The following is a 23613-nucleotide window of genomic DNA, read 5'->3' on the forward strand; positions in this document are numbered from 1 at the left end:
TTCCATATAAAAGCAATCACAATGATTTTTTATCAAATATATTAAGTATATATATGTTTTTCAATATATGCGGAAAATGAGTAAAACAATAATAATGGGAATTGTGTTACTTTCTGGGTGTGATTGTAAAAAGGAACGATTCAAAAGTGTAGATAAATATCAGATAGGCTTTGAAGAATACGTTATTTTCAATATATTATATGTCATAATGTACGTTAAAATTTGTCACGTATATGCAACACTAATTCAATAGGGGGCTCTGTATTTCGTGCGTTTGGTGGTTTGCCCCTTATTAAGCCATAAACCAAAACTAACACCAATTTCTTAGTCTATGGCGACTAACTTTAGTATTTCTATAATGTTAAGCCAATTTTGTGACACCGAAATTTTTACAGTCAAAGAATTATTGGGAACAAAAATTATTATTATGTTTACCTAAGAAATTATACCACCACTCCATATTTTAAACACATAAGTACGAACGTATCTTGTGTCATCTGTCTTATAAGGGCAAAATGTAATATGTTAATTTCCATTAATAATCATAAATGTGTGAGGTTTTGGTGTCTCGGTTTAGGTCGTTACTACCCGGAATTCTACTCTGACGTAATTCAATTTTTGGATTTAATCTTCAAAATAAATTAATATATAATTAATAAATCAAACGTACAACAGTTTATGTTACGCTCTAAATAAAAGAGCTTGTTTTTGTCATGCAATCTTTATTTTATGGTGATTTCATAAATATCAATTGCAAAGTTGACAAGTATAACGTTATAAAGTTTAAAGTTGTAAAACATTATCGTGTATACTAATTCTTAATGATGATAACATTAAAAAATATAGTCTTTGTTACGTTGCTAAATAATGTATAGATTACACATAAATTACTTCCCGACATACAGGAAAGTCGGGAAATTACTTATTTAGCAATACTAACATGAACATCCCAAAAGGAAAACGTTTAAAATAAACTACAACTAAATATAAGACAGATGCTTTTTGTCGATTACTTATTTATTATTTTCACAATCGTAGATTAATAAATCTTATTAAATTGCTTTAGGTCTTAAACGTGGTCGTTTTACCGTCATTAGTTGTGATATGCGTGACTGACAGTTGTATACGAGAATCATTTTAGTACCTATCTAATGTCGGTAGATATTGTATCTACAAAAATACAAATGCGTATAATATTATCGTTCCTCGAATGCAGAACTACTACTAGTCACATTTTACATACGCCAAAGGAAAGTTCTTTGGAACAGTATTTTTTTGTTTAGACAAAATTTGACTAAACCAGTGAGGGGAGGGGACTCGCAGCTTCTTAAGTCATTAAGTGCGGCATTTTTAATCAATCTAAACTTTAAACTATTAAGTTTATTAATACATAGTTGTTTGGTTATCACAAAATAATGTACTTACTTAGATTTTGAAGTAGATCATATTATTGAAGTTTACCGGATGCAGCTTTATTGGATTACAAATTACCTGACGCATGCCTCCAACACGAAAAGGTTTTTCAAACATTTCATGTCTGCAACAAAATTGGATACAAGAGCGTCAAAAAATTAAATAAGTATACATTTTGTTTACAAGAAATACATTCCAATTTGTTTTAGTAAAAACAAATATAGTTATTAATTATAAAATGCAATTATTGTTTCTATTCTACCTTTAACATATTATTATTATGTTATGACAATACTGTTTTATTAAATACTCAACAGAATCATGTCAAAATTCCTATTCTGAAACCAAGGTCATCAAAATTCTGACAGTCAAAATCCCAACATGCCAAAATTTAGAGAGAAAGTTAGGTTAGGTGTTTAAAAAACCGTTCCCCCTCTCGTAAAGTAACCAATTCATATGTAGATGTATCTATCGCTTGCTACCCGGACAAAGTTAACTATAAACTACTAAAAGGTGCGATCAATTAGATACATTTGTCGGGATCGCTTTTTCAATTGTCAGGGTTATTACCTAAACTTACCTTTTTTTATTTACTATGGTAATACTATTTTTTTAAGTTAGCGCTTCCTGAAATACCCGTTTCTAAATTCATAATAAAATGTCTGCACCAAATTGAAAACGACAAAAGTTTTTCATCGCACAAACTTTTATATTTCAAAAGCTTGTTATGAAAATAACAATATGTTTGTATCTTTAGTTTGGAAATTGCTACGATAAAGTTTAGAATATTGCAGCCCGGCGGTATAGCATTTTATGTGCATTATAAGTTAATTCTGTTAACTCACGTATCGATTACTAAAAGCGGAAAAGCCTTCCTCCAGTCAGTGGTGCGTTGGTTTTTGAACTGTGCGGTGGGCTTACAGGTATCTTCTTCAAGATAAGAATCTGCATCTCAGAGTACTTCTCGAATGAAACTAGCACGTGAGAAAATAGTTCAATTATTACAGCTTTGTATATATATATATATATCTAAATAATATTATACATATTATAATTTTATAAAAGTTTGATTGTATAATATAATACACTTATCATAATTTATTATATGCAGACTACATGAAAAACAATTTATACTTAGTAACTTTTCACTAATTTTAAAGTTTAATTTGTCACTCTAATGGATTAATGAAATAAATTTTAAAAAAAATGTCAGCTGAATAAAATAACGCAAAAACTTAATTCATTAAACATCTTTATTTATTTAATTTATGAAAAGGAAAATCTCTATAATTATGTACTATAATGTCAGTGGCGAAGAGTGGAGGTTAGCTTTGGGGATCCGACCTAAATAGTGCACACTTAATTTTGTTAGTTATTCTTTTGTTTTCATTGAACTAAGAATACAATTATTAGGAGTAAGTTAGTTTTTAAAATTTAATTAAAAAGTGCTTCAAACAAATCCCTTCGATATGGCATTTTGGTTACTATCTAATAAGTAATCTTAAAATTATAGCAAATTTGCGTGTGGTCTTCATATTGATATATTTGTATGTAAGTAGGTACCTACTTTCAACGTTTATTGCAGTAATTGATATTAAATAAAATCAAATCAACCGTTTAAATTTTTCTATATTGATGTAATGGTTTTGGTTTGATACATAAGCATTATACTAGAACTCTTTTATGTAAATGCATTTATAAGATTACAATGTGTAGATATTATGAAAATAAAACATATATTCGCACTCATATTAATATTATGTGTTTATTGAACATACATAATTTTGAAAACACTTCTGAGAAAATATATAACCAATAGAAAAATATGACACCCAGCAGGAATCGAACCTGCGGGATTTGCGCCTAGACACATCGACCACAATGCTATAGGTATCCTATACAATTGCGACAAATTTTAACTAATGGCTCTTACAATACTCTCTGAAGCACTTTCCGAATTGAGTTACTATTGGTAATCGACTTTTGTATTTTAAATCAAAGTAGGTATTAATTACTTTAATTATCGTCACGGATCACTCCATATTTTTTAAAAAAGTTTTTTTCTATTGGTTATAATATTTTCTCAGAAGTGTTTTTAAAAATATGTATGTTCAATAAAATGAATGTAACATTCTTAAATCTAGTGAATTATTCGTTGAATAAAAAAATAGTTAATATTTGTTTATATTATTAAGTACGTGGGGTTATGGAAGCGTCTCCGCCCTTCTATCCGTTCGTTGCTTCTAATTCGAATCCCAGTGCTTTATTTTATCAGCCGAAAAACATACCGAAAGCTCTCAGTACGCATATAATATATTTCGTTAGCAGCATTATTTGTATTGTGTTAGCTTTTATTATTCAAATTTAAAAATTTCATCATTGTCTTAATAATCGGTGCATTATGTTATGTCTGTAAATTTAGACTATTTATTGTTAGATACATTATTTTTTTTTATTTAATAATGAGTTATGTATATCTCTGTATTTTTATATATTACAATATTAATCCGAAAATATATATAATACAGGTAGTAGATACACTCGAATGTTATTACAGTATTACGTACTAACCCCCGCTTTCTCTTCGCCCTATATATATAGACTATAGAGGATCCACGAAAGCAGTTTTCTATAAAATAATAACACCGAGTTTATAAATAATCTTTATATTGAATAATAGAATTGGATCGAAGCAATGCCAACCTTGTTTTTAATACAGTAAAAACGTTATAACAAAAAAATGTCTTCTTGTAATACTATCATTTCCTAAAGGCATTTTATTATTGTACGTTAAAGTTATTTATATTGTAAATTAACATACTGTATCGTCATTATGTTTGCTTTGTAAACCGAGGAAGTAAGTTAATCAAATTACATTTTTTTTACTAAATAAATATAATACAAACGTTTTTTAGAATTCATTTCGTAACAATATATATCGCAATAATAATATTAAAATATGGAACAATTGTATTTCAAGTTCCAAAATTTCAAAAAGCTTTTACGCACTTCATTTGTTCAATTGTCATTATCTGCGTATAGTATTTTTCTAATATTGAACAACAGAATGTGTTGTGTGTGGGTAGTAATTCAACATTGCTTAAATGCGAAAAAGAAAGAAGTGACATCTTCAAACATCAGTATTACGGGGTAATTATTAATACATTAATTTTTATACAAATTATGTCAAATATACAGTAGGTACTCGCTGTCGTCAAAATAGCGGTTTTATATTTTCTTTTGACAGAATAACAAGACGCCAAAGAAGGAAGAGCAAAAATTATTTTTGAAACAATTAAATTAAAAATTAATTGTCAAAACGTGACAGTCTAGGTTGGATTTGCTTATTTTTTTCAAGTATTTATTCAACAATGCGGAGTACTTAATTTTTATCAAGTTATCATGATTTTCTCGCACGCAAATGCTATATTGTGAATCTATTAAAACCCTTAGTTAAATTTATTGATCTAAACCGGTTAAGTGTATGCCTTCAGCGAGTTATCTCGCTCTATGAGGCCGTGATCGACAGGCCGCACATACAAAATTTCGCGAGTTACCCGTCCGACTTTAAACTCAAATTACTAGCCACTGTCGATTGATTTGCATAATCTACAAAAATAACCACACAGTGACATCTGTTTGAATAATTATGAAATAACAAACATTACGCAACGCATGCAATGCACTATGGAGTAGTTGGTAAATCACTCATCTCTGAAGCTGTGGGCGCGGGCTCTATTTCCATTCAAAAATTACAGATTATGCAGTGTGTAGTTTAGCCGTAGCAATGGTTCAATGGGTTAGGCGTAATTGCTAATAATCTTTGATTTACCTACATCGGTGTTATTCCAGTTTTATAATATATTTAAGAAATATTTCATTTTATTTTTTATTCAAATCTTAAGATATCGCCGATATCATATTTTTATGAAACTATGGCAGCCTTAAATATTTGTATGTGATTTTTTTTTATTTTAGGTATAAATTTATAGTACCTATAACATAATATATTATATTGTCTAATTCCGCGACTAAATTTAGAAAAACACACGATTTTCTTCACAACTTTTGTTAATTGTTTTTCAGTTCGATTTATTCATAATGGTGTGAAATTTTTAGTGATTACCACATTTATATTGTAATGATACATATCATAAAAAATCAACTTTTCTATGCATTTCCATAATTTCCGTTACCTTCGTACTCATCTGTCAAAAACAATGTTTTATAGTACTCATTTAGTCATTTACAGTAAAACCTTGTTAGTAAGAACACTGATAATTTTAAATAATATATAATAGATAAATTTTCCCGAAAAAAAAGTCCCTTGAACATTATTTTCATATAAAACCATACCTTTAATTCAAATTTCGTAATTCTAAATGATTTCAGAGTCCCTGGCATATAAAAATATTCAATAAATCGTAATAAAGTACACTATTTCATGGGCCAGTCATTCAAAATTGTGTCGGACTTACCTTAAAACATCAAAAATTACTTATTTTACGATGGTAATAAAAATAATCCTGACATTTTATGACCCAATTCATGTTCAGAAACGAAATTAATGAAAATCAAAAAATATATATATACTAGCTGACCCGGCAAACGTTGTTCTGCCATATAAATTATTTCTAGTGAATATTTTGGTTGTTAAATAAAAAATAACGAATGTATCGTAAGTTTTTGGGGATGGGATCTATGACAGAAAGAAGAATAGAGCGCTGTAAACGATGACCGCCGATAAAAACAAAAAAACATCAACCATTCATTTTCTCAATTCAAAATGAGTAATGATGTTCATAATGAATGAATTACCTGTGACAGGATCTCGTTGTTTAATGTTTATGCAATATCCGTCTTGTCCCTTCCAGAAAATTAGCGGATATTGGAGAGCGTCCTATGAACGGTGTGTGTCAGCGATGAACTCCAGATTATTGTTTCTTCTTAGAATCACAATTTCTCGCGTCGATGTGCGGTCGCCAACCATGATTCCAGCAATGTCGTCAACAACAGTCGCATTGAATCGATGTACGTGCTCTCCAACTGGTGTTTTATCAGGATTGATGACAATAGCGTGATTGTCACTTTGCAATTCGTGCATGTGTGCTTTGAAGAATTTCAATAATTCATTGTGCTCATTCAACAGGGCGTCCAGTTCGCCGACGATGCGCCTGGCATTAAGCGAATTGAGGCTATTGTAGCCGCAACGTGCATCCACATGATTGATGTCCTCACCGCCGCGCCCATGAAGTAGATTTGTAAAAATGTATGTGGTTCGTTTGGCATTGGCAGCAATGAGCCTACTTTGTGGTATACTTAGCCTTTGATTTTTAACGTAGAATGGAATTGTTGACCATTTGCCGCAGTATTGTGAACTATTTCTGTTGCTCCGGACGAAGTCATTTGGAAGCATGAATTGAATGTGCGAATGGACTTCAGGAACAGGTTTGAATCTGGAACCGTGCCGATGAGCAAGCCGTTCAATGGTTCTGGTGGTATCTCAATTTCTGGTAGTTGCACTTTTCCTCATGCGCAACACATCCCGGCTGACTCATGTTTGAATTTGAGCGCATGACAATGGGAAAATTCTTTGTCCATACAGTCAGCACTTTCGGATGAGCGGAATATTCAATATCTGGCTCGTACTCGAATGTGAGACGAAGTAACGAAGCGGATGTAAATGTTCGATGTACTTGTTGGCGTTGTCGGTCATTTGCTTTGCGTGTGTTAACTACGAACCGGCGCGCTTGGCTCCGTTCCAATTGTCGTTGTTGATTTCGTTCAGCTCGTGCCTCTTGTGATTGAGATGCACGCAATTGCGACATGCTTACACGCACGTTTTTGTTATCTTGTTGGATTTGTTCTCTTCTTCTTTTCTTCTGTTCTGTTCTTTCTGCTCTACTATTTTGCATGTTTGTTGCTTTATTCATTCTACGGCCCAAATGACCCCCCTTGCGTCTTGCTGGCATTGTGCACTGTAATACACGCACATAAAAATAGATAAATAAAATAAATCGTACAAAATTTTGCACGCACTGCATTGTGGTATGCCGAATGAAATATCAAAATGACGCTACGCTTCTCTTGAATTCTTCTCGGACGTAGCGCCATCTGTCATTCAACAACATAAATAATTTCGTTCTGTTTGAAATACGAACGACGGTTAAATTTGTTCATACAAAAATAATAAAATCGCGATTAAAAAATGGGAAGGTGGGGGTAGGAAAGTGAAAATTTGAGATTATAGGTATTTTTTGATGCCAAATAATAAAAAAAATACAAAAAAAAAATTGTCAAAAAAATAAAAGAAAATTTTTCTGGATAGAGATACCCTTATCACCTAACGGTATGAAATATACTTGTTGACCTATTCTCATACCTAACAAATATACATAAAAAAATTCATAAAAATCGGTCGAGCCATTTCGGAGGAGTTCAACCACAAACATCGTGACACGAGATTTTTATATATATAGAGATATATTTTACCCCCATACATTACGTAATTCGTAATTCGAATTTTTTTTCGATTTTCGGTCCCATGGAATTCGTATTAACGAGGTTTTACTATATAACGTTTTATATAATTAATATTTTCAAGATATTCCACAACTTTTTTCGAATATCTTAATAGAACATAATGTACTAGGATTGTTTGTCCTTTGAACATAATATTATTAATCTGCCTATAATTAATAAATAACATTTTCTATTGGGCTAAAATATTCTACATTGGGCTTATGATCGATACATGTTAGTTAAATAGTTAAATAGAATAATTACAGGATAACAAGAACTTTTTATATACAACGTTTTTAAATTTTCTGTTGAATCATATAAACTTGACTTGACTAGCTTAAACGATCAAAAAAATATGTACTTGATAGAAATAATACTGAAATGTCATTTTGACATGTCATATTGATTTCCATAGTAACGTACGTATATATTAATAATTTAGTTGCTAGGACCCCAGACCCCTAGCAACCAATAATGGTGTCGAAATAACATTTCATACAAAACAGAATTAACTGAAAATGAATTCAATTCTACTTAAAGATAGCTAAAAGTATTAAAAATGCATTGGCACCGTGTTTTGATATATTCTAAAAGTTTCAAATGTCTAGCTAGTCGGGAAGTTAGTTAAAAATCGATTTCAATATTTGTACCGGACAAAAAACCACCGGACAAATAGGAATACGAGCTAAAAAAACGTTGTAAAATACATTGAAACCAGGGCTTCGAATCGAAACTGAACCGAAAACCAAAAACCGGAAAAAACGTTATTTTTGTCGGAACGAAAACCGGAACCGAAACATGTTCAAACATGCGCGTTAACATGATCTTACTCCCCACTTCAGTTGTTGTAGGTGCAGCACGTCTTGGGTCTTGGCCATTGGGTAACTAAAATAAATGGTCATTCTAAATTATGGTAGAAAATAAATATTTAATACAACATTATTTTAAAACATTTAAAAACTACTGAACCAAAAACCGGAAATCCGTAATTTTTTTCGGAAGGAAAACCGGGACCGAACCGATATAAGTATTTTGTTTTACTTAAATCGATACGAATAAAAATAATTGCTGTATGAATTCAACAAACGCATATTTTATGGTGGTTTTTTTTTATTATTCAACGTTTGATTTTGAATTTAAAAAAATATTTATTTTTCATTAATAAAAACAATAAAATTAAAAATATCGACAACAAAAATGCATCTTTTGTATTCTGTCGCTAGATGTCTCTAGTAGTACTACAAAATATGTAAGTTTTAATGTTTTTTCCCTAATAGATTAAGCATTTCCTTTCTAGATACGCCAGTAACATTATGCTCCCATTAGAGTAGAGATACAACAATTATTATTCGTTTCAGCTGTAAATATCGCATAAAAGTTTGCACATATTTCCCATTTAACTCGTAGACAGTCCATTAGTATATCGATGCCTTAATAAGTAAAATGAATTCAAATTATTTTATAAAATCATATAGGTATCTAATTATAAAGTTTTCAGTATGCCTTGTACGACATCCACTTTTTTAATCTGTGGAACATAATATACGCATTCCCTTGCATCTAAGATAATATATTGTATATTTGTATATTTAACTAGCCATCCATAATTCCTCTAAATAATGAATGAAAAATAAATGTAACTTGTCTCTGAAAATAAGTCAAAGTACTCAAAACAAAACAGCAACTACCTAGTAGCCATGGTAATAGACTAACAACCCCCAATGTCGCGTCTGCGTTCTCAAGAAACTGTTAGATAATCACAAAAACAAACAATATTGTTCGATACACTGACAAACCCTCGATATTATTTTATAATTGGCTAATTTTGAATAGCTATCGCAAGTTATAGATATTAAATTTTGTATTGGTATGACTGCAGGGAAGAAAGGAACCCAGCTACAGCTTCAAACTGAACTCAACACAGACGAGGAGTGGGTGAAGTTTATAGGGAAGGAGGGCCTTATTGGTTAGTATTATTCTGAGCTTTGCACGCATATCTATTTCTGATACTTAAAACACCGTCTAAAGCCCAAAGCAATTTGCATTTTGAAGCTGAGATTCCAATGAAAAACCCATTATTTGATTTTATCAGATTTTGATTTGAATAAATGTTGTTTCTCGTCACAGTTAAATTTTGATAACTTACATTTTATTTCGTTTCACGTTCAGGATGTTTGAAGCTTATCGTGGAATCAATAATTTGACTATTTTGAATAAACATGCAGCGTCTTCTTCTTTATATTTAGATATTTAATGTATCCAGTCATATAATTTTAGAAGACGCAGGTGAACAACAACATTAATAGTATTATATCAATATTAATCATGCTTAGCCGAAAAGGTGTTAGTAGCAAGTTGATATAGAAAAAAGAGTTTTTCTTGTTTATGTAATATAATATACTCTACCAATAGTAACTTCATAACGAAATAATTCTTATTAACGCAATTGTGGGACAATACAGATGATATTTTAAATAATATACTTAACTCATTTTTTTCTTAGCATACAATCGAATAGTTAATTGTTAACATTACATAATCTTCTTGTAACCTCCACGCCATAAATGCAACCGACTCAACCATTATACAATTAATTTTCAGGCATTATTGGTTGATGAATAGAATATAAATGTTAGCAATGTCACCAACACAAGAAATGTGTGAAGAAACTGAAAGATTTTAATGAATTTTTTTCCTCAACTTTCAACATAGTTTTGTTTCTACAGCGATCGTCGTAGTTCATTCAAAGACACTGGCTTTTCATATCGGGGGCTCCGGGTAAGATTTCCGGGAAACTATAATAAATCATCAATGAGATTTTCTCAACCCCGGCTGTTTCTGTGGTTAATTTACTACAGTATTATAATTTTTCCTCGTAGACTGTTGTCAGACTAAAGGTTTACCCTCGCCTGTTATTATAGTGCTAACAATCAGTGTGAGAAGTGATATTATATTATTCTTTAATGTCATTGTGTTGTACATCTTATAAACAATATAACTAAGTGTTTGCTTTTTTATAGTTGTTGACATATATTCCGAGTGGTGTGGGCCATGTCTAGGAATGGTGGGAAATCTCAAAAAGTTAAAAGTCGAAGTAGGAGGCGACAATCTTCATTTAGCCGTTGTAAGTATTGGGAATTATAGGCGTAGAAAATATTTTTTTTTCAAAAGAATCAATATTTATCTGGTGCCAATTCATGATATTTTATAAAATATTTTTATCGTTCGGATAAAGCTTATCATGTGAGCGAAATACGTGTCATACAACAAAATTTATATGTAATTAATACTAAGTGATAAACAAATTCATATGTACACAATATTGACATTTTTAACTATTCATAACTAATAATTTTGGACACAGTATAATAATTATCTTATTAAAAGAGTGTGATGTTTTATCTGAATTATTAATTACTTAAACTTACCACATATGTATATAAACTTTGAAAAATATTTCAACAACACAATGTGTGATAATAATGGAAGAGGGTACTTAGTAAAATTAGGGTGGCCAGCGGGTCTATTCTATACACAAGGCGACTATCGACCGCTAAAGTGATAGTATTTATTACATATTTGTATTGAGGTATTATAATAATTGTTACAATAAGTTAACTGTCTTAACAGTCAAAACTGTCGATTTCACTCTAAATTGTATCACACCCAAAAAAGGTGCTGTTAAAATATAGCACTTATTGCAACAATTACAACCAACTTTTTGTAATTGTTACAATATGTGCTAATACTTTGATACAAACCTACCATACGTTTGATAATATGTATCACTTTATCACTTTAGCGGTCGATAAGTATAGAATAGACCCACTGGTGTGACAGTCTGTTAGAATTCTCTATAACTTGTTTACCGTTTCGCTTTACATATTATTATACCTACTAAAACGCCTTACAAAATGTTTAGTTTCTATCCAGTTCTCTTTTTGTTTGGTGTCTTCAAAGAAATTTTTGGATAAGTTTTAAGTTTAATTAGGTACTTATATTATATTATATTTATATACATACCTACTTATAGGTTAATTTTTTAGGCAAAGGCTGACGGGATAGATTGCTTGAAGCGGTTCAGGAAAAAAAGTGAACCGACATGGATGTTCATAGCTGTAAGTAAAACTGCTCTGATAATATTAATTCCAATGAGAATGCTATAAAAAAATAATAACAACTCCACTACACATTTTACAGGGTGGTGGAATTGTAAACCTCATGTTCGGGGCCGATGCTCCAAGATTGACCAGACTTATTATAGAAGAACTTAAAAATGAGGCTCAAGCTCAGAAGAAAGAGAGAGAAAGATCCATAATACCATTCGATGAATTGACACCAGCAGAACAGGTAAAATAATCAAAGCTACCTATTATAGGTTGTTTATTTTCCACGGCATATGGTGACTTCTCTTGATTCGCCGCAGATGACGCAATCGATTTGCCAGAATATTTAAAATAGGACTTTCAGACACTACAAATCAGTCATATAATTATTATCATTATTAGGTAACAAACTCTTTAAAATATACCTATTTCTCATAAATTAGGTATACAATATTACCGAAATCATAAACTAAAAGGAACCATAACATTACCAATCAAACATATGCGTAGATACTAGGTAGGTAGAAAAACCACTAATATTAATAAATATCAATATAGTATAGTATATTATTATGTAATATTAAGATTTATATAATAGTTTTAGTTAGTTAATTTAATTCTAGGAAAGAGATAGGTATGTTGATGTTTTTTACTATGACGTACCTAAATATGTTAAATGTTGATTGTACATATTTAGGTAAGTCATCAAACACAAATAATTGGAGATATGTTTTTCTTATCGTTTGGTCCTCAAAATCAGTCAGTGCGTCGGTTCTTCACGTCCCTAAACCCGACACTGAAAGCGAGGACACAACACAGTCAAGGCTTTATTTTTTTTTATATTGGGGTAAAGTTTTCATTGAAACGAGCGAAAAACATTATAAGACATAAGTTACGCAGTTTAATTTTAAATTACACATTCCGATCTATGTGGAAAACATCACTATTTTATTTTACAACGAACGACTGAAAATAATAAACGTATCAAACAAACTATTGTACAGTAATTTTGATTCCACGTAAAATGTAGAATAGTGAGTTTTATGCAAAATATGTCAAAATCAGTCAAAATACTATAATTTAGACGACTTAAATAAAGGGTTATACATATTCTGGTACGATTTTCTTTATTAAAACAAACATATCATTAACTCATTTTCAATATATTTATTTTAATAGATAATTTGAATTTTTGCAATTATTATACATGGAACACAATATCATTCAAATCACCACCCCGGTAAATCTTGCAACGGACGTTCTGTTGATCACATTTTCGAGCTCTATCTCGGCCATAACGTTGCGGATGTTGTCTTTAAACGCGTCAAGAGTTTACCGATTGTTGGTATATAGACGCTTCGTAACCCCTTAAAAAGAAATCCAACGGTGTCAAATCCAATTAAAGTCGTCAAAGCCACGTCTTGAAATTAAACAGCTACCAAACTTCACATATTTGTAGGTATGCTGTATGCCAATATGTAGCTCCATCCTGTTGGAACAACTTGTTTTCCAAATCGAAATCTTCCAACTCCGGCTACAAAAAATCAGTTATATTATCAGTCCTATAGCGGACGCCATTGACGGAACGGTCTGTCTTTCATAATTTTCGAAAAAGTATTGCCCGATGACCAAAATTATTATAGTTCAGGTTATCGGGGAGAGGTTTTACGTTAAAATCTTACTCCCGATGTTATGTATGGTTCAGACGGTTGCGTCGTGTGTGTGACAGGTGATGGGCAGCGTTGAAGGATACACAAGTTGGTATTTGTATGGTTTATATTATAGCACCAATAGATTTGTTGCTATTACACGGCACTATGAAAAGACATTATGTTAATTTAGGTTTTGAATAAAGGTTTATAAAATTACCTTTGAAATAGATATTGAAAGGGAACGGTAGGCTGCTCGGGTCGACTCCATTTTAGGAGCGCTCTACGAAAACTGTGTCATTTCCGTTGCGTTCTTGTCTATGCTCTAGAAATGAGCATATACAAGAACATGTCAGTTGTAGGTTTGTATAAAACCTCTACAGGTAGGTATCTAGGTTATAATGTAATTATAGTGTACCTATATGATGTGCAACACTTCAGGTCATACAACTAGGAAGTTGAGCGAAGGAATGACAATGAATATCCGCAAAAATTACCTCCACATTTCAATCTTAGGAGGAAATTGTGTTTTTTTTTTTTAGACCACACATAAAAATATATTATTATATCGTCCTCATTGATTCTTGAAAACCAGTGGTCGGTATTACACACCTCAATTCTATATCCGACGTGTCTCCCTGTTGCTTGGCACCGCACATTTCAATAAATAAAAATATCGACAGGCCCGAAAAGCAATCGAAGACAAGAAGCTGGCGGAAGTGGCGGAAATCGAGGCGAAGGGAGCGAAGATCGCGCAGGCCGAACGCCGCCGGAAGCGAAATGAAATAGTGGCGCCATTTATCTCGGAGCTCGACATCTTGTTGTTCTGGCCGCACGCCTTCGACGGCCACAAGATGATTTACGAATCCTGGGATCCTTTGGGTAAGTAGGGCGAAATCGGATTCTACAGATATTTTTTCCAGGAATTACCTACTTAGATATGTTTTACCGTTATTGTTCCTGCGAGAGGCCATATTTTTTACTTTTCTGCTAAGATTATTAATCCAAAAATACAATTCAGTTCACAGAAACAAGCATAATCAGAAATTATATGGAATATTAGATTCTTTCTAGATTACCAAGATCCGTGACCAAAGATACCTAAGTGCATGCTTTTACTAATATCGGTAAGTTTACACGTAAATGCTAATGCTTATGGATTGCAATACCGGTATTCAATCATTAATCGATACCGAAATACCGGTTTTAAACATTAAAAATACCGGTATTTTCGGTATTAAGGCTATACTTCAGCTGGGGCACAGTCTAAAACTATCGTGACTACGCGACGCGAAGATTGTGCAAACGACGCGTGCAGAACAAAACATAATATCTCTATCAATAACTCTGTTCAACCAAATCGCTTCGGATGTTGATATATTCCATCTACGTGAGGATGAGTATAGGTGGACGTTATTTTATAAATTCTTAAAATAGGGTCTGCTTAACTCATCCGGTGTACTTCCTTGTACCTATATACTTAATATTTTTTGTATTTACACATTTATACTGTAGAATAACTTAATACTGATCTCTCTCCTTTGTTATGTACATAATACTGTTTTAATAATATTACTTTGTTTCTAAACGTCATGTTGTGAACGTCTTAAACTTATAATTTGTAATGTCCACAATATGTAAAATAAATAAATAAATTGAATAATTTGTCATAAAAATTCAACATGCGTCCATTTAATGTTATGTTTATTGTTCTATTAGTAATAATAATAATATATTCATTGACATATTTTCTTTTTCAAGTAAACGGGTAACGTTTTTTAGTCACTTTACACGATTTGAGAATTAATTCCCCCGACGCCATCACAAAACAAATTGACGTGTTCACAGCTCGACTTTCGCTCTCCGATTGGCAGCGAGTCCGAAATTTCATTGCACCCATAGTTAAAAACTATTTGTCGTTTCACTGAAGTTATGCTCTTAAGAAATCATACACATCTATGTTTTTTGAAAAATAATTTAATGTCATTTTTCATTACCTAGGTACTACTACATTGTATATTAAAATTAATGTAAAATTGTATGCTGCCAAAATGCAATTATATTGACTGAAACCAATAAAAAACATTCATGGCAAATATTTCCAATTATTCTATAACACTATTGATCCAACGTTGATCCTACAAACGTTGAGTTTGTGAAAGATTTTCCTATACCCGGACTTCTATACGTCATATTTATAAAAGTTAATATGATACATGTTGGAAGGTACTTTAGGTTGCTATAAAATAATGTTTCAGATACTTCTTTTTTCTAAAATATATTTTGAAGAATACCGGTATTAATACCGGTTTTCAATAATAAAAACCCGAATACCGCTATTGATAATATATTCATTCGGTATTGCAATCCCTAGTAATGCTGTCGATAATAATCTTAAACTGTCAAGAGTAAAGGGATATAAAATTTAGTTTGATTAAATTTAATTAATGACGAATGGTATTTTGCCATTAAAAATGTATATTCCCACATTGCGAGTGTGGTGAGATTCAGACCACGGAGTACATCGTGGAGTCATGCAGCATACATACTATGATACTACGGAGGAGTTTCAGCAATACACCAGACCAAACCGAAGGCTGTTACATGGATTGATGCCTTACCGATTCCACTGTGACTGTGACTTGTTATATGACTAGTTCTGTGATTTTATTTTTGTCATTTTGTATTCTAATATATTTTTCTTTTTGAATAAAATATTTTTTTTACTATCGCCAAATGATTGAATAAATGATAAACCTCTGGACATATTATGCCCTCATAAAGTGGTACCCAAGGGGCACTTAGTGACCAAAATAACGCTCTAAAATTATAATGCATAAAGTTTGGTAAATATAGGTGGCAGTGAATAACTAGGGACCAAGAAAAGTGGAAGGAGCTAAACACGGCTTTCATACACCAGTGGATCGACCCAGTTGTTGATGATGATTTATTATATAAATATGTATTTATTTATTTATAAACGGCACATGCACCTATGAAACAAACATAATAATATTGTATATTATATATTTCAATTGAAATTCTAGACTTTATTTTCAGAAGTGATGTCATCCCTATAAGAAGGGTCTATATAATACATTGGTGTCAAAAGTGATTTTATTGTATTTAAAGAGCCTATATACCAGTATATAGAGTGAGGGGAATTATTTTTATAATATCACCACGCTTATCAAAATTCGATTGAAAAGGTTGGCTAACGTGGAAGAGGGCCAAGAGGGCATGCGATATGCTACATGCGATATACAATTATTTCATACTTATTTTTACTTTGATTTTTTTTTATTTTTTATGTTTTTATTGTTTGGTCTATTCTCTATTCTATTAAAATATTATATTTTTAAGATAAGAAAATGCTTATCTTTCAAAATATACCAATAAAATATTAAATTGTTGTTATTTATTTGGCTAACTGTTTTCCATATGTCCTGATTTTTTTTTGTTTTTGCACATACATATTATTTAAACCATTTTTAAAGGGACACCTTTGAGTATGTTTTATGTATAAATACTTTAGACACTGAGAAAAACGAAGAAAAATAAAGAAGGAAACCATTATATTGATTTGCTAATTATTATTAATATATCTGGGTATGATAATCTTTAGGTATCTCTGTGGCTGATAAGGAAACTCCTCAACTAAACGAAGACCAAATAAAGGAATTGTTCTTCGATAACTCAGACATATTAGAAAATGAAGCAGCCATAACCGTTTTATTGGAAAAGCCCTGCTTAGCAATATTATTAAAAATTGCACCGGAAAAGGGTGGAAATATTTTAGGTAGGTACCTAATATATTGCACACATTTGACATTCTATATTCCTGTTTTAATATCATTGCTTATAACAAATTATAACAAATTGCTTATCATCTGCTGTGCGTAATCTTGTTTAACCAGTGTCAAACCAAAGTCGCCAATAATACCTGATTAATTTTAATATTACTACAAATCCCTGCCCCCTATATCTACGATTTAACTTTTTAATATCTAGTGCTGACAATAATTATTTTCTAATAAACTAGTTAAAAAAAGATTAATAATATTTCTCAAATTATAATACTCGTGTTAATATTTAACACTATATTATGTTCTGACGAACGGTAGTCTGTCAGAAGTTAGCCATGTAGTCAGTGAATTGATTCGAGAGCGGTGTAATTGATAAAGTTGAAGAAAGCGCTCGAAAGACGAAAGGATAATTTATCCTATGGAAACAAAATCGTTTCCGTAGACTTTTACTTTACATGTGCATATTATTGTTCTTATAATAATATGTAGGAATGTAATGCAGTGGCGAAGGGTGACTTTTGGAAAGAGGTAGGCTGTAGAGATCTGAGAAAAAGAGCACACTTGTCAGGTATACTTACGGGAAATAAGAAGATAATACGATATTACCACTAATGAACCTATTCATTAGTGGTAATATCGTAACACAAGTAACATACTAATTCAATGAAACTTCAAAAACTCACTGACATAAAATTGAGCAATGAGTTTAAATTATGTATTTTTAAAAACAATCTATATTTTTATTAATATGCGATTAAACGCCCTAGATTTTTTTTTAAATTATCTAATTAATAATTATTTTGGACAAGTGCAGTCATGACAATATTATGCGTGAAGGTTTTAAGCTCTGCGATAGCAACCTGCCATATTTCATACAATTCAATAGACTGTCTGAGGTTACGTGATGTACAGTCCATACGAAAAATATCACAATTCCTTGAGAAATAATCCGACATTTATTTATGTCAAGGCAGATGTGCGTGCTGTGGTATATTTTTTAAACCTTTGCAGATTGTTTTGTAATCTGTATAATACATTCCAACATATATGGCATCTGTCGTTGGTAGATTAAATTATTTTTATAGAATATGAAATAATGATATTTTTCTTAAGGTACTCGTAGGCTTTAAATAATCGCCTAGTATGGAGTTTTCGCCACTGATGTAATGTGGGAGTTATAACTATTATTCCACATTAAAAATGAACTATTGTACAAAAGTCGCGCGAAAATAAATGTTTAGGTACCATGAGAATCATAATTTTGAATGTTTGAAAAAGCGTAGGGTCGCGTTTCGTCTTGAAAAAGAGTTTTGGGCTACGTCCTGCATAATATACTACCTACTTCAATGACTTTTTAATATTTACCTTATTAAGATTGTATGCCTAGATATTCCTTAAAATAGTTAAACAACGAACCTTCTATATGACGAAAGGTAGAATCTTACAAGAAGGTTTGTAGTCACTGACTTTTGTGTGACAGATGCATTGATCATAATATAGACATATTTTTTTCTCCATAATACGTTACTTTCAAACTAAGTTCTATCGTTTTTTAACACGTTGATCGCCATGGGGGTCACCGGTGACCGGCATTGGATTACGTTCAGGGGGCCATGGGGGTCACCGGTGACCGGCAAAGAAGACCTGCCTTAGAGTTGTTCTACAGCGCCGGCGGGCACGCTCGCAGTGCATTTTTCGATACGCGGTGACCGGCATGGCCCTTCTGTATATTACTGCCACTTGGCCTGAAAATATGTCTTCCCAGTCACAAAATATAGGCTCACTAATGTAAAGAATGTACATAATGAAAAAAAAAAGTTTTCCTTTTAAATTGTAAATGTGTTTTTGTTGATATAAAAATAAAAATTAAATAGATGATAAAAATGTAAGTTATAAAAAATATGTAAATAATAAAAAAATAGAATAAAAAAAATGATTATAAGGTATGTATACGTATATTTCCAGTTTATGTCTATCTAGGTATTATACTACCCAATTTGAAAACTTTTATTCCGTATTTGTGCCTTTTCTGTTTATTATACTATCTAAATCTAAATATAATTCGACCGCGAAATGGCACCATGCTCTCGTCAACACATATGGACAGGTGACCGGCGAAATGGCCGGCACGGCGCAATAGAATAAATTAACTTGTTGGCGCCGCGACGGACACATGTGGCCGGCACATCATAAAAACCAATATTTACATAGAAAAATCATCAAAATGAAAAAAAAACATTATATTCTTTCATAACCTATCAAATAATACCTTAAAAACAAATAATCATTTTTTAACTATTTTATGTAAAACTAGTTGGCGATCAATGTGTTAAAAGAAATCCTTAAATTAGTTGTTGTTTTTTGTATAGAAAAGGTCAAGAAAGTAATATATGATGACACATCGAAATCAGAGAAGACTCAAACTGGAAATGATGATTCTGAGAGTGAAGCAGCAAAAACTGTTGCGGAGAATCTGACCATGACAACCGAAGATGATTGCATCATTCCAGGAATTTATACTCCAACGGATCCTGTTTCGAAAGCTGCAGCTATTAGTCTTTTATTCCCAAAGGTACCTACTTAAAATTAAAATCTGCTAAAATATATACGTGTGAAACATACATACTAGCTTCATACAGCATATTGATTGACTAGGTATTTCATGAAAGTAATATTATAAACATTGTTCAACTATTTTGAAATTTAATGTAGGTACATAGGTATTAAACTTCGGTTTGTGCGAAAAGAAATAAGTTTAAAATAAGTACTTTTCAGGAGCCAAAATAAGATTAATTTTTGGATAACTTTTCATATATGAAATTTATTAATTCGGCATCGTTGAATCGACTTGTCATTTTGCCTTTACTCATATGTATAAGAATTATTGAATGGATGTTGAACCAATTTTTCATATTAACTCAAAAGGGTATTAGGTATGTCATAATACAAAAATTCTATATTGCAGACAATAGCTCAATTTGTGGAACCCGAGCCGCCTCCAATACCGCCTCACGTGGCTGTGGTGTTTGATGCCTTCAAAAGGCGAGAGGTACTCGAAACGTGTGCCGAGTTCGAGAAAGATGTCCTTAAAATGGGATTCTTCTCATCTGGTGACCCGCACAGCGCCAAGAATATTGGCATCACGCCGGATGAATATGAAAATAATCAACTACAGAAAGAATAGTGGGTTTTGTTTATTGGATTTTCTTACCTATTTGAAATTAATGAGATGTAGGTAGATAACATCAATCCATGATATCAAGCGATTAAAAATATCTGTGTATAAATACCTTTGTCCCAGCCATCAACAGAAGCGTAGACACCCGGGAGTGGGTTATGCCTTCCTCTGACGATTTTCCACTTGTCTCTAGCCAAAATAGCTGCATTCCAGTTTGATTTTTTTTTCAAAAACGTTCAGGGGTCGTTTATATTTACAAGGTTAATGCCCAGATTTCCAAAATATAGATGAGCACAGACTACAAGAGTGTTGCATTTAATTCAGTGAAACACATTTAAAATGTTTTAATAAACCAAAGTATCATATTGTATTGCAACATGCAATAGATACGATAAAAATAAATTCCTTCTTCATCAGAATCAATTTTAAGTTGGACATTCATTCCTAATTTGAGATAAAAAAAGCGCTTTTGACAAATCCTTTGAGGTTAACTGCTAGCCAAGTAGTTTTTGCCACATGCAATTAGTCAAATTTCTCCATGCAGGTGTTCATGACTTGTCATTGTTTGTTTTGTATATATTTCCATCCTGCCATAATAAAAAGGCAGTTATAGAGAAAAGCCAGGTATAATAATTAGTGTTTGTCAAAAAGTATTGTTGATCGATAGCTGGATTAATGATTGATTGTGTACGGTTTTTTTTTTCAGTGGTGAAAAACTAGTAATAATGTTAGCAAAAACGAAAATGGATCCTCTACTTGCCTTTGCCGAATTAGGACCAACTCATGTGAGTCCGAATGCATTAGAAGGTGCCAAAGAATGCAACATTTTCTTTCCTCCCGGCTATGGAGAAAAGCCACCAGAAGTCGTCACCAAGGTTAAAAAGAAGAAGGGAAAGGTAAATGCAAATATTTGTTTCAACCTGTGATATAATATCCCAATGGAAATGGCTTATCGTCAGTCTTGAAAATTTACAGACAGTTGATCGAGCGAACAGTTGACCGCAAAAAATATAATATGTTTATTCAAAATTTTTCTGTATCATTTTAGCTTACTTCCTTGCTACATTATTCATGAGTGGATGAAAATAAAAATCCACTGATATAACTCATCCAATTGGCTGTAAACATAAATTATTCGAAATAATAAAGGAGACCCTACAATCTATATTTATGATGAAGCAAAGTGGTCAACACATAATTTTATTATTATTTATTGTGTAATGCCATGGTGATTTATTTATACGTACAATTTTGACCAATATTTTAATTAATATTATTTTGACTCTTTTAATTTTTCTTCGGGGTGTTTAAATGACATTTAAATACCTACTAACTGTCCTGTAAGGAGATATCCAGTAATAGACATATTATATTGAGCAGGGCTCGAAATGGACTAGAGTGCGGTTCCTGTTCGTGAAATCAATAAAATTATCGCTTTCGTGGAAAAAAAATTGACCGTCTAAGCTAGATAGGCCATATAATAGAAAATCATTTATTTTTATGAAATACACATAAAATTTGACAACTATGTAAATATCTTCAGAAAACTGTCGAACGCTCCGATTCGTAAACTTTTCCATTTCGAGTGCTGATATTTAGGAATTTTGAACCACAAGATCACAATGTAAATATTTGTTCCCCTGGACCCAGATATACACGAACAATTAATAGCTCACTAGTGTTTGCATTTTTGATGGCAATTAAAACTCATTGCCTGGATCGCAATAAATGTGGAATCAAGTCCCATTCGGTATCATTTCTTTTCTAGGATTTTTTCTAATCTAATCTAATCTTCTGAGGCTACAGATATATATTTGAACCTTCCTAGAGTAGGTATTACTAACGATTGACGGATAAAATAATTAATTACAGAAGAAGGGGGAATCAGCCAAAATCGCTTCAGTGGATAAAACCGAAATTACAGAAAAATCAACCGAGCAAAGTGTCACTGCTGCCGATATTGAAGACAATGGCGATAAAAATGAAAGTGATGATGGAACAGAGGCGCTAGAAACTGAAGAAGTAATTAAGATTCATTATACGATAATCAAAGTTTATTAAAAATGGTTATTTAGATCTAAAATTATTCAGGTTTGTTGATTTTAAAAGAAGTTGTATCTGTGAAACCAAATTATGAAACAGTAAATTTTTATGTGTAAATACTAATTAGGTGGGTATTTTAGACAATTGATTGTGTTTACTACATACTTATCCTTGGTGCAGGGCCATCATGATTGAATAATAAGAAAAAATAATACTTTCAAATAAATTATTAGTTAATATGTAGTAATGAATGTACTATTGGTTGTATTGTACTACATGGTTGTACCATTCACATTGATTTTTTTTTAGGTGGACAACTGTGATGAGGAAAATCCAGCAGACGGAGAAGACAAAGCGACGTCTCCGATGCAAGAATAACAAATTCTCATATATGTATATCATATAACAGAAGCACATAATATAATATAATAAAATATAATATAAAAATAAAAATCATTTAATTTTTTAAGATGTATTTTGGATCTAGTTTAATAAAAATCACATATCATTTCAAAGAATTATTAGCTATATATTTCATCATAATAATTTTAACAAAATTCTTTGTACTAGAAGTGTATTGGATAATATATTGTTTCTGGAATCCGATATTAAGGATACATAATATATTATATAATATTATTAATAGGATACTTACATCTACTATATTTACAAAGCACTTGTCATTCTATAATTAGGATCAATAGTTTTACAATACATAAGGATATTATTTTAAAAATAAATCTATCGTTTACTACAGATATAAAAACATTCGTGTATATAATCGTGACAATTGGCAGTGAGGTTTATTACATATCATAAACACAAATGTAAAAAGTAAAATTGCCAACACTCAGATCATGAAACCACCGAAGCCACCATTAGTCTATCGTGCAAAC

At 31.6% G+C, this 23613-nt stretch overlaps 1 protein-coding gene across 2 annotated transcripts; it reads left to right on the forward strand.

The window, feature by feature from the left end:
- Positions 1-1442: 1442 nt before the first annotated feature.
- On the forward strand, positions 1443-23210 carry LOC147066054 (uncharacterized). Of its 2 annotated transcripts, none has more exons than XM_085955472.1 (12): positions 1443-1579; positions 9815-9901; positions 10956-11059; positions 11982-12053; positions 12136-12285; positions 14374-14572; positions 17316-17489; positions 19866-20068; positions 20462-20679; positions 21381-21570; positions 22547-22696; positions 23027-23210. In XM_085955472.1, exons 3-12 carry the CDS (start codon positions 10997-10999, stop codon positions 23093-23095), a joined length of 1488 nt encoding a protein of 495 aa, XP_085811598.1. In that variant the 5' UTR covers positions 1443-1579; positions 9815-9901; positions 10956-10996; the 3' UTR covers positions 23096-23210. The 2 variants fall into 2 exon arrangements, with proteins under 2 accessions (XP_085811598.1, XP_085811596.1); XM_085955470.1 differs by lacking the exon at positions 1443-1579 and adding an exon at positions 2297-2394.
- The last annotated feature ends 403 nt before the right edge of the window (positions 23211-23613 follow it).

This window comes from Rhyacophila brunnea, unplaced genomic scaffold (assembly GCF_057557595.1).
Source record: "Rhyacophila brunnea isolate RB1 unplaced genomic scaffold, BYU_Rbru_1.0 scaffold_5, whole genome shotgun sequence".
NCBI lineage: Eukaryota > Metazoa > Arthropoda > Insecta > Trichoptera > Rhyacophilidae > Rhyacophila > Rhyacophila brunnea.

What these genes read in the sequence shown, in the direction of transcription:
- LOC147066054 (XM_085955470.1), top strand. An exon ending in AATTGACACCAGCAGAACAG is followed by an intron (nt 12,286 to 14,373) that starts GTAAAATAATCA and finishes AAATATCGACAG; the next exon opens with GCCCGAAAAGCAATCGAAGA. An exon ending in CGAATCCTGGGATCCTTTGG is followed by an intron (nt 14,573 to 17,315) that starts GTAAGTAGGGCG and finishes GATAATCTTTAG; the next exon opens with GTATCTCTGTGGCTGATAAG.